At 39.6% G+C, this 12,048-nt stretch overlaps 1 protein-coding gene across 3 annotated transcripts in view; it reads left to right on the plus strand.

The window, feature by feature from the left end:
- MKX (mohawk homeobox) overlaps positions 1–10,213 on the plus strand; it is a 48,655-nt gene extending 38,442 nt beyond the window's left edge. For 2 of the 3 annotated variants that reach the window (XM_079299641.1, XM_079299645.1), the window contains 2 exons: positions 7,468–7,501; positions 7,611–10,213. In XM_079299641.1, coding sequence (XP_079155767.1) covers positions 7,468–7,501; positions 7,611–7,797 — 221 coding nt within the window. In that variant the 3' untranslated portion in view covers positions 7,798–10,213. The remainder of the gene's footprint in view (positions 1–7,467; positions 7,502–7,610) is intronic. The other variant, XM_079299642.1, reaches the window with a different exon arrangement.
- Positions 10,214–12,048: the final 1,835 nt, after the last annotated feature.

Here is a 12,048-nt window from a genome sequence, read left to right on the forward strand (position 1 = left end):
AGTCAGCACAGCCTGTGCTGTAAATCCCTTCCCAAATAACACACACACACACACACAAGAAGCCTAAATCAGATGTTCTTTATGCATTGTGAAATGCATGTGGGAGACTGTCACCAAGGAATCTGACAACATTGCACGACTCAATGAGAAACATGCCAGCTCAATGAGAAAAAAGTTATTTCAGTCAGCTTTGCAGCAAACTTGTAAAGAAAATAAAACCATGTAGCCATCAGTTTGTTAACAGTTCACCTCAACACTCACAGCTCCCATTATAGGCTCTGCTAAGGTCTGGCTAAGAATACAAGAATCACACAGTGTCCTGAATCTCGCCAAGGAGAACACACTGTCACTGGTCAGGGGAAATCTGGAGTCAGCTGTCACAGCCTGAACAATGAAGTGATTTACACCAGGTTTTTATCTATTTTGCTAATTTATAAATTCCTACATTCATGTGCATAATTCAAGATTCTAAGACCATTTGCACCATGCCTACTATTATGTGGGGCTTTCAGTGCACTTACTAATGCAAATATTAATATAGACTTGCAAGCTCAGTTCTCTTATGATTTATAAAATACACCTATCTCAGTCTCTGTGGGCCTGTACACTCATTTTATAAAAATCACATGTATTAAACTGTAATTAGATGCCTACTCCCACTGCAGCAGGCTCCAGGCTGCACAACATAAAAAAGTCTCTGGATGCTCAGGTATTCAGGAAAAAACTTGAGTGTTAGCAGTCCTTCACAGTTAAAACTTGTATGTGAAGCTTGATGCAAGAAACAAATTGCAATGAAATATTTTCACAGAAAAGGTTTGGTCTAGGGCATGATGGAAAAGAAATGTTTCTAGCATTGGCAAGACCCACCATATGGATCTTAACAGAAGATGTCAGACCAGGGCTATAGCTGTTCCTGAGAAAAAACTCACTGGGTGAATAGGGAAAAATATTCACTCTAGTAGTTACTGTGAACATAAATTGTCATTATGCAGTTTGTTCATCTGAAAGGACGTAACAGCTGATGACAGGTCAGTTATTATACTTGGTGTCCCTCTGAAGCCAAAGGAGTGAGGTAACAGGGTTGTGGGGGTGACTTCATTACAAGCTGCTCTGTAACCTCCTCCTGGAAGAAAGAGCAACAGTAAAATAAAGCTTTGCTGAAAAGGAGCTTTCTCTAGAGCCTGGGCCCAGAGCTCATTCCTGCAAGCTTCTGACAGCTTTCCTCCTCCCACCCAACTAAAGGACATGGTAATAAATCTTTGTCAGCAGAAATCCAGTACGCCCCTGAGATCAGCCCAGCAGTGATTGGCATTGTGTGCTCTCCCAGGTCACACTGCCATGCTGTGTCTGCAGCCACAGGTCACCTGAAACTCCAGCTGGGACCTTCATTCCTCCACCAGAGGTTCTGCTGCAGCAGCACTGCCAGCCCCAAGCAGATGGTTTCACACAGACCTTCCCAGCCCAGGGGCTGCTTTGGGCAGGAGTGGACTCACAGGGAACAGCACTGAAGGGGTCCCATGTGGAGATGGCCTGGAGTCTGCAGGAGATCAGCCACCAGGGCGTGTTTGGGGGATGTTTCTGTAGGAGACTCTGCGGTTTAGAGTCTCTTCAGCATGAGCTTTCCTGTCTGCACTTCTCCATAATTCATCCTTAATAGGTCTGCTGTCCCTGAGGAAACTGGGAGGATGGTGCAAAAAGAAAAGGGTTTTAGGAGTTTCATTGCTGGGTGGGATGAGTCCTGTCTGGGTGTGGAAAGCCTGTGGTAGTGTGGGTCACTGGCTGAGCAGTTACCCGTGTTTACAAACTCATTTGTCTGGTTACATTAGGCTCAAAATGGGAGACTGCAAATATAAATATGGGATGGCCAGCTCCTTCTTCCTCCAATTTAAGCCAGAGAAGTTGAGGTTTTCTTGTTTTCAAAAGGTGCTACAGTTTTTGCACCAAGATTAAATGACATTTTAATAAGAGCAAAAGCCCTGGTCTGCTCCTTTGGGCTACAGTTTCCTCTCCCTTGCACTGCTGGGCAGCCTGAGCCACGTTCCCTCCCCAGATGTGGGTGAATATTAGTGGTGGTGTGTGATTCATGGTTTACTTTGGGATCCTTCAGGGGTAAAGGAGCTGTGTCAATGCAGAAGAACACGGGAGTATTAACTCAAATTAACCTAACTGTTCTTGGAGAAGCAGAGATCTGAAAGTCTTATGCACCCTGAAAGTGTGGTTTGGAAAATACAGGAGTCAAGGTGTATATATATGACCTACAGAAATATTTTATCTCCCCACTAATTTACTCACACATGTAATGTTCATTTTTCTTTCAGCTGCTCCAGTTTATTTCCTGTTTCTCCTTTTTCCTCTTCTTGCTTGTTTTGAAAATGCTGGTCAACACATGTTAAGCCAGAGTCTCCAAAACCAACAAAAGAAAGTTCAGGAGAGGCACTGAGAGAAACAACTGAATAATGTTGCCAATTTTAAAATGAAGATAAGTTATACAGGACCTTTTATTGAACCAACAAATGTTTTATAGTGTTCACCGTTTGAGGCCAGCAGTTCTTTTTTTCCCCCCTCTATTTTAAGCAAGAATAGAAGACATGTAATTCATCAGGAATCTGTACATGTTTAAGTAGCTTCAAGAAATATGACGGTCATATGAGACTCACCTACTGTGTCTTGACTTCTATGTCCATTTTTTCCCCACTACATAATGTTCTGTACCCTTCCCTCTCTGTCTCACTCCCTCATTCACACATTCTTTCCCCTGTTGGTTTCAAGCCATCTTTGCTTTGTCAGTGTTACCTGATATAACACAAAGCAGGGCTTAAGCCAGTTGTTGTGGCTCACTTGAGCTGGACAGCACAGGAGCAGTGGAGGCTGCATGGTGCCACAAGAAGGGTCAGTCCTGCTTTTCCTGTTCCCAGCACAGCCTTAGGTGCAGATACCACCACACACACCTATTCTTAGGTTAGAATTCTCAAATCCAAATTGTAAAATGTAACTGTAATTAACATTTAGCATACCCCTGAAGTTGTCCAAGTATATAGGAGTTATTAGTCTGGGTGCAGCAAACAGGAAGTGTCTGAGTTATTCTGAAATATTTGAATGTGCTGCAAGCTCCATGTCACCAGAGATGCTATTGTGCAGTTTAAGGATGGTTTGCCTGCAAGAACACTGGGCTTTATTTTCTTTGGCTGGTCCTTTCTGATAGCAGAAGAACAAAGGAAAATATTTGAAATACAAGAGAAATCCTGGAAAATCCTGTTCTTAAGTGCTTTTGAAATAGTCGAAATACTACATAGGCAGTATTTTGACTTTGGACTTCTGAGACTCATTTCCATCTCAGCTAAAATGGGACAGGAGGCTGCCTTGCAAGAGAGTTGTCAGGATCAGTCAGTTAGTATTTATGAAGAAATTTCATGGTGAAAAAAAATGATGCCATGTATATTATTAGTAATGATGTGAGTCCTGAAAAATACCATGCTGTATCACAAAGCTGGTATTGTCTGGTGTCTACACTCTTGGCACTATGCCCTACAGTAAACTGTATACTGAAAACTCGTACTAATGGAAAGGTATACAGAATTCCATTGGTAGGTGATTTATAGTGACTTCCTATTATAAACAAGAGGGAACAAATATCCCGCCTTGCTGGGTTTTTTGGGTGGATGTTGAGAGCAGAATGAGACATTCTTGGCCAGGCAAAAGCTGATTCTCTGGATGCTTACAACTGGGAGCAGAATGAAGCACCAGAAAGTAAGGTGTAAATGACAACCCCTAATTTTAAATGATTGAGTTTCCATTTTCACAGTGTTTAAAACTTTCTGGCTACAAAGCAAATGACCACTGTTTTAAGTGATTTCCAAACCTGTAGCAAAAAGGTATTTCTGATGTTTAATATTAAATAGATTAATTATAGGATCTCAATATGTGGTGAAAGTCTACCACCATCCTTTGACAAGAAGCATGATCCTTTTTGAGACACTACAAAACACCATCAGCGGCAGCTTCTTCTGGTTTCAATTACTAAATATGCTATTGAGTGCTGCTGTTGTTTGTTTAGGAAAATTATTTGTGCTGGCCAGCTGCATGCTGTTAAAATATATTCCTGTCTGTGTGGAGTAGGGTAAATGTCATTTTTAAGCTATCAAATGAGTCTTGGGAACAGTGTGAGATAAAATAATTCCTCAGTGCTGGCTTTCCCAGGAGTCACTGGACACACAGATCTAAATCTGTAGGGATTAAAATTTGTGTGACAGCTTGCCTTGATCTGACTAGTGAGAGAGCCACACTTTAGGCAGAGACCAGGGTGCTGCCACTGAAGGTGTTTGAGACTAAAGGTAACCACAGTGCTTGAAGAGAACAGCTCTGGTGCAGCCTTGGTACCTCAAGTGCTGCTTCTCATGTGGTAGAGGGAGGGTCGTGAGTGGAGTGCCCATCAGCACCTGCTCAGGGGTGAGCCCTCAGCTACTTCCTAGAATTCAGGATGCTCCATCATTTTTCCATTCCTTTCATCACCATTTCCAGAGAGGTTATCCAGCCCCACTGCCTTTTCATCATTGCCTCAGAGATGAAATCTAGGAACATGTTATGTGATGGTCAAGAAAATGAACACTTTCTGTTTTGAGAATGCAGTTCTTTAATTATTTTCATGGAGCAATCTCACCAAAATGTTGGTTTTACAGTGGAAATATACTTTCCAATTCTTGTGCAAATATCAAAAGCTTCAATTATGAAAATTTTTAATTTGTAGTTGGAGGCAGAGCAGATAGATTACAAAAGATGAAGAAAAAGTAAAATATTGGGTAAGACTCACCATTTTGCGGTTTTTTAATACATTTGATAACATTTTGTCATCTCTGTTCTTTCTCTGGTCGGTGAAGAGCCAGACATGACCAGCCTGCATTTCTTCCAGGCTGAGCTAAGCCATTAAGGCTGCAGTTATACTAGCAGTGTTCTAATGTCTCTATATAAAAATAGATATGAATCATTGATATACTGAATAGCCAAAGGAGAGATATGGCCCTTCCCCCATCCAGCTCTCAGCATATCCACATGGATGATAATGCTGTCCAAAGGACAGAAGTGTGAGGAAGGGGCCACAGACCAGGATTTAGGGATTTGGCTTTGCAGCAGCACTCAGGGACATTGGGCTGCAGTGTTAAATAGAACAGCTGAACTCATTTCTTGGAGGACGTCTGTTTTTTATGAATGGAGTCGGGGCAAGTAACGTTACAAAGATACATGACTTAAATGACAGTTTCATGGCATGTGAAGTGAACCCCACTTTTGCTTTGAGTCACATCAAGTTGGTTTGACTGGCAAGATGTCAAGGCGAGCGTAAGGAAAGGTCTTTGGCTGTCTCACTGTGGTTATCCCCAACTAAAAAAAAAAGATGGTAATACTTATTTCCTTTGCTAAGGGCTGTTCAGACACAAGGGAGCTGCTTGGATGCTGTGGTAGTGCAAACTGGTATATGCTGTCAGAGGTTTGATATAGCAGAAAAGGATTTTTGGCAAGAAAAACAGGGTCTGTTCTTTGAAATGATGTATTTTCAACTCTATTGTACTAACATGCTTTGAGAGCAGTTATTAGCCAGAGCTTTGCAAATTAGCAGTGATGATTTTATTTTAACCCAGTTTTGAGTTTCTTTGACATAAATGATTTGAAAAAAGTATGAAATCCCAACAGAATAATAAAATATGTGTGATATAGGAAAAATCTTCACTAAAGTGAAAGAATGGGCATCTATTTTTCTAATGGATTTTATTTTTTAGTTTTGCTACTGCTTTTATATACCATGGGCAAGATGCTTTTAGAACTGGCTTAACACCAGTAAAAAATATTTGCAAATACTCCTCCAAATAAACGCTGGAACTGGAATGTGTGTCACCATTCACACCTACTTCCCTCAGAGGTTTGTACAAGCAATTTTTTTGTTCATAGGAAATATTTTCCAACAGCAAAAGAAAGTGACAGATGCTTAAGAGAGCTGTATTTATATCCAGGTTTGCTCTGGCAGTGATGTTCTCTATTACTTGTCATTTCCATTTCTATACCTACTGACCTATTCATTCTAAACCTCGTCTTGAAATTTGTCTCTAATTAAAAAATAAACAATGAAGCAGGACTGAAGAATTCTTCATAGCCAAGTACAGCATGAAGAAGTCATTGCCACCCAGTGCCTCTTTCTGGATCAAATGTTTCTTTTTTTCCTTGGTTCCTTGCCCACTGCATAAGCTGGTCTTTCCCCTCTTGAATCCCATTCAAGCGTTGTTCTTGGAGATCTTAAGAGATACTGATTTAAGCAGTGCACTTTTGGAACAAAACATAAATCTTGGTCACCTGTGAACATTTATTTATAAAGCTGTTTTGCAAAAGGATGGAGGTCTGCTAGATGGAACAGTTTGGCAAACAGCTGATCTCTGAAACTGCAGCTGGTCTCCCTGTGGTTCTTTAGTAGGACTGTGGTCTCCAGTCACCTCCAAGTACTGGGCTGTGCAGCCAAGCTGAATTATTGGCTGTAGGAGATAATGGGCTGCTGGCTGAGGTTACTCCTAAGGAGAGGGCTACCAAGGGTTATTCCACTGGAATCTGTGTTTAAAGACAAGATTAACTTTTAATTAATAATCTGATGGAAATCTAGCAGTAAGGTTGATTTGTATTTGGGAATCTGGCCTCGCAAAGGCGAACAGTACTTTATGAGATTTATGTTGTGTTTAGAGGTTTTTGGGTCTTGTAGCCTTTCCTGCCCATGCCATTTGCTGTTTCTTTGGTTTGAACTGTTCTCCATAGGTGCTGCAGTTGGGCATTGGATTCTTGTTTCTCTATAATGTATTTCTGTGTCAGGACAGCAAACTCACTGAATGAAGCTTTTACATTTCTGCCTGGTAAATATTTCTGGCTTCTCTGGGATGTGAGGACTTAGTGAATGAACAAATATGACTCTTGATGAGGAAGTGTAGTTTATGCCTGTGATGCAATTTCATCTCTGAGGACTGTTAACCCAGGGTGCTTGTTACCTGTGTCCCCCTCAGCCTCCTCTGTGACTGAGGCACTGCCTGGGCAAGGGGCACATTAAAACCCACTCACATTTTGTGTGCATGGATGAGAGTCCTATTTTTAGTGCATACTAGAAGGCATTCACTGAAAGGCAGTGAAGCTGATTTTTATTTTTAGGTTTTGCAATTCCTTATGGCCTTGGTATTCAAAACATAAATATATTTTGAAGAACTTCTCTATTACCCTTCAAAATGTAGTGAACCTTCAAGAACAGCTACACCTTCAGTATAGCTTTCTCCAGGAAGATGCCTGCATGAAGCTGGTCCTTTATGTGTGTCAAAGCAAAGATTTTATTTTAAATGAATATCAATTTTGGTATAAATCTTGGGTTATTTTTCAGTATGCCTATTCCCTGAACATGTTTGTTTTTAAAACTATTAAAATAAAATAGACTTCTCTTTTTCCTGTTTTCAGAAAATCTGGAGAGTGGACCAAATAAGTGTGAAAGGTGAGTAAGGGACTTCACAGTTTTACAAAACCGTTGTAATTGCAGTTTTCCTGATAGCATGTAGCTGTGTGAGATGTGTGTGTAAATATTTGTTATTGCTTGAATCTAGTGCAGCTAACAGAAAAGGAGCCAGCAAAGATGAGACGTACTGGAAGGAGATCAACGCAGCTATGGCCCTAACGAACCTTGCCCAGGGGAAGGATAAACTGCAGGGAACTACCAGCTGCATCATTCAGAAATCATCACATATATCAGAAGTAAAGACTGTTAAAGTGCCATTAGTTCAGCAGTTTTAAGGGTTCTCTTTCACATCAAACAGACATTTTCCTCACTGGATTGGTTTTTAGTAAAATCAGATTCACAGACAGGAGGAAAATGTGGAAAATAAGTCCCCATTTACAGAATGGTCAGCTAAAAAAATTAAGGTCCCTTCTGACTCAGATGTTTTCATTGTATTAAATGAAGTGTTCAACTGCTTCTATAAAAGGCATGTAAATTATAAAACCCCTGTTTTTATCAAAGCATTAACTTATTTTATGTTAATCAAAGTGCGCATAAGATGTTTGCATTGCTATTACAGTAAGTGCCTTGCTTTGAAAAAATAAGCTATAACGTGGGCATAGTACAACAGTGTTATGCCTCAAAATGACAATGCCATAATGCTTAAACTTTGTATATTATTCCAAGTGGGCTTAAGCAGCCGAGGGCTAAACACATTACTGCTGAAGGCCCTGGAGAGTTGTGCTTATTTGACTTGTACAAATTGACGAGTCTTAATGAAATTGTTACATCATTCTCACTCTCTTTTTTTTTTAATCAACAGTGTTATAAAAATTGTACAGTATGTTTTGTCAAAGTGACAATAAGGTTGTTATGCATGTTTCTTACCTGTATATGCAGTATATTAAAATACCAAAATCATTCCTTTGAAAAGTGCAATACTCTAGAACACACAAATTTAGGAAATAAGTTAATTGTTCAGATTATTTTGAACTTATACATATGCTCTCAGCTGTGTTGCTCATTAAAGATTTCTAGTTGAAAAGGTTTTAGTCAGACTAGTTGTAAATTCAAGTTGAATTTCTATAATTTTAAAGCTTTACTAGTGACTTACTGAAGTTTTGATAGAAGTAAAATTGGTTTCTTCTTGTACAAAATTAAAACTATTGTGCCATTCAGAAATGTTTCCATGGTGGAACTTATTACTTTATTGTGATTTAAACACTTTTATTTTGTATGTACTGCATAAAGGAGGGCATTTGATTGACATTTCACATTTCAGTAAGAAAAGCCCATAACATAAACTATCAAAGCCCAAACAAGAATCACAAAAGGAACTGAAACATTGAAAAATCTCAGCATTTAAGGCAGGAGGGTTTTACAAAAATACTCAATCATGAATTAAATTTCATGTCTCTAAAATTGACTATGCTATTGAGTGTAATAACTATCATAAAACCAGGGTTATTTTTAAATTGTATCTGGAGGTGTACAAGTTATTCTTAAGTCATATAACAATAGTCTAATGAGGTTTACAGTGCTTGAATAAACAGTGGCAAAGCCAAAACCAATTTATACATAATCCATTACAGAAAACTGGAAAAGAGCTGATTGTTGCTAGGATTTGGATTTTTTTCCTGTGGGTATTCTGTCAGGTTTTTTCCTACTTATCCCTTTCCTTGCTTCTCTTTCTGGTGAGCCATCTATGAACAAGACAAGACTTTAGTTCTGCTCCTGCTGAGTTTAATGGCAGAACTCCCACATCAATGGAAGCAGGACTATGCTAATGATGTAACTAACTTGCAAATAGAGGCTGTTTCAGTTGCACTAAAATAGTCAAGACACATTGCAAATATCAGCCTTGGTGTGACTTCTTAGGAAACTTCTTGATGTAACATAACGTTGTTGGTTTTATTTAGTGTACAATGAAAATTATTTGATATGAAAATATTTTGTACATATATATTTTTACTTTGTTTTCTAAATTGCTGATTTGCATTGACTTAAAGTGCCAAGCAAGAAATGTATGTTGTGACTGTATGAACAGTTGAAGTATGTTTTACTGACTTGCATCATTATGTGTCTAAGATTCCATGACATTAATTTTTAATACTTTACTGGATTTTGGCATAATTATGTGAGTTTATAACTAATAGCAGAGAGTTAATACTTCACTTTTGTTCATACTATTATAAGTTATTCTGGTATTAAATATTTTGTGACAATAAATTCATGGTTTTGACAAACTCTTCTGTTAGGAATATTCAGTGTTTTTGTCTGTATAAACAACAAAATTTTTCATGTAAAAAGGGTACTTTTGGGGACTCCTCTGAAGTAAAACTGGAGAAGGCAAGCCATTGTATAAACAACTTGTTAATGGTTCTCTTTTCCAATGATCAAAGCACAAGAATAATCTGTAAAACACATCAAGTGGGTTTTAAATTTAAGAAATACTTGGCCTAATTTCTTGTTACTGTTTCCTTTAATTTATTTTTTTTCTACTGCTGCTTTAGAGTTTTCTGAAAACACGAATTCTGATGAATTATGTGTGTGTCTTTTTTAAATAACGAAAGTCATGATCAGTGCTGAGCCAACAGCTAATGAAAACTCAGTAATTATTTATGATATTGGAAAAACAAACATTATTACTATTGCTCTTCTTTGTTTCAACATATGTAACCATTTTAGTAAAATAAATAACTGCAAACAACATCTTGCTGGTTTGAATTAAATATTCATTTATCTGTCCTTAGGCATTTGCTTTTCTGGTTTCCTGTAATAGCCAGGGTTTCCCTGTACTGGGACACAAGCATGTGATAGGCAAGAAACAGAAGAGTCAGTCTGGTCAATACACCTTGTGCTGTGTAGCTGTGGGAAGTAGTTTAGCTCATCCCTGATGAGAATGACTGCAGCAAGGTTTGAGTAATGGCAACGTGGCATGATGCTAATAAATCCTCCACATTAGAGGAAACCAGGAGGAAGCCATAGACTCACTGACCTGAGTCACTGGAGAAGGTCCATCAGCTGGGAAAGACTTTGGTGGTTTAGGGTTTTTTGGGAGCACAGGCTACATTTGCCTATGTTACACTGTGTGGATGTTTGGCTGTGGAGCCTTGGTGGAGAAGGAGATGCAGTCAGCCCATCCAGAAACTCAGTGCTCATAGTAGAGAGCCCAGTGCAAGTGATCTCAACTTTTGTGCCTCAGCAAAGCTGCTCCACTTGCATGGAGGGGTGATAGCTAGGATTTGGTGGGCAATCAGCACTTCCAGGTTTTATATCATAATATAAAACCTGGATTATATATTTGATCTGTGATAAACAAGTACTGCTGCAGCACCTCTGGGTTTCCAACATGTCAGTGGAGATGTGGATATTCAGCTGAGGGAGTGTGTACAGCCTGACTTTTGCTGCTGGGAATGTGTAAAAACACCCACATCTTAATGATCCTGAGCTACTTGGCACCTACTTTGTACCTGAGTCTGACATGAAGACACCAACTCAATCTGCTCCCACCTACTCTGTCACATCATTTGCCAGAGCTGAGCACTCCAAACTCTTATAAACCACTGAGTAAGAGGAGCTCCAATTTTCAATTCAGTAGTTAGAATATATATTGGGTTCAGGATTGCAGACTCCTCTCCTGGCACCACACAACTGCTGCAACCACTGAGCTATAGTTCTCACTTTGTAGCCTTATATCCTCCACTAATGCACAAATATGCATGCCAGGTGAGGCATTGCATCAGGGAGACTGAGGGCAAGTCCCAGGACAACACATAGGCTATTTTGAAGACATTTAATAACCTGGTAGCTTAAGTTTTAACTTGGGGTTTGGCACAGGATGGCAGCTAGACTTGGATACCCACACACAAGTGTGTGAAATAGCCACTGTACTATGAGCTAGAAAGAGAAAATGGGAGAGAAGGACATTGGTAACATGTCTGTTCTGTGAAAAGAAGAATGGATTTAGCTTTGGTATGGGAAAGGCTGTGCAGGCTTAAACCCATTTCTTCATGATTTCCTTACTCAGATAGGTTTTCATTATGTTCCCTGGCTTTGATGAATTATGTTTTTTATCTACCTAAATTATCCATCAGTGAAGATGAGCAACACCAAATGTGAGATGCTATTACAGGAGGCAGCTTTGATTATAAAAATAATCATGAGCTTCTGGAATTTGCTGTACTTTTACTGCTCAGAAAGTCCTTCTTGTTACCCTGTGTGTCATCCCCAGCAACAGGAGACAGTGTAGGAATTGTTCTGCATTAGTGAAAAGGGGACCTGCACCAGGGAAAGGCCTTGGTGGCTGCCCTGGGGGATGTTCTGAAATGCCAGGGAAGTGCCTTCTCACAGTGAATGGTGAATGAGGAATCACTGGCATGTGAAATCACTCAGGCCAGTCAGGGAGCGTGCCATTGGGGCACAATTCACCCTGCCTGCTAAGGCACTGCCAAGTAGTGGGACTGCAGCCACCAAGCTTGGATCCTCCTTCAGGAATCTTTCCAGAGGCTTTCAGGCTCCATCCATCATGCCTCTGTATCTTTCAG

This window comes from Erithacus rubecula (genome assembly GCF_903797595.1).
Source record: "Erithacus rubecula genome assembly, chromosome: 3".
Classification (NCBI taxonomy): domain Eukaryota; kingdom Metazoa; phylum Chordata; class Aves; order Passeriformes; family Muscicapidae; genus Erithacus; species Erithacus rubecula.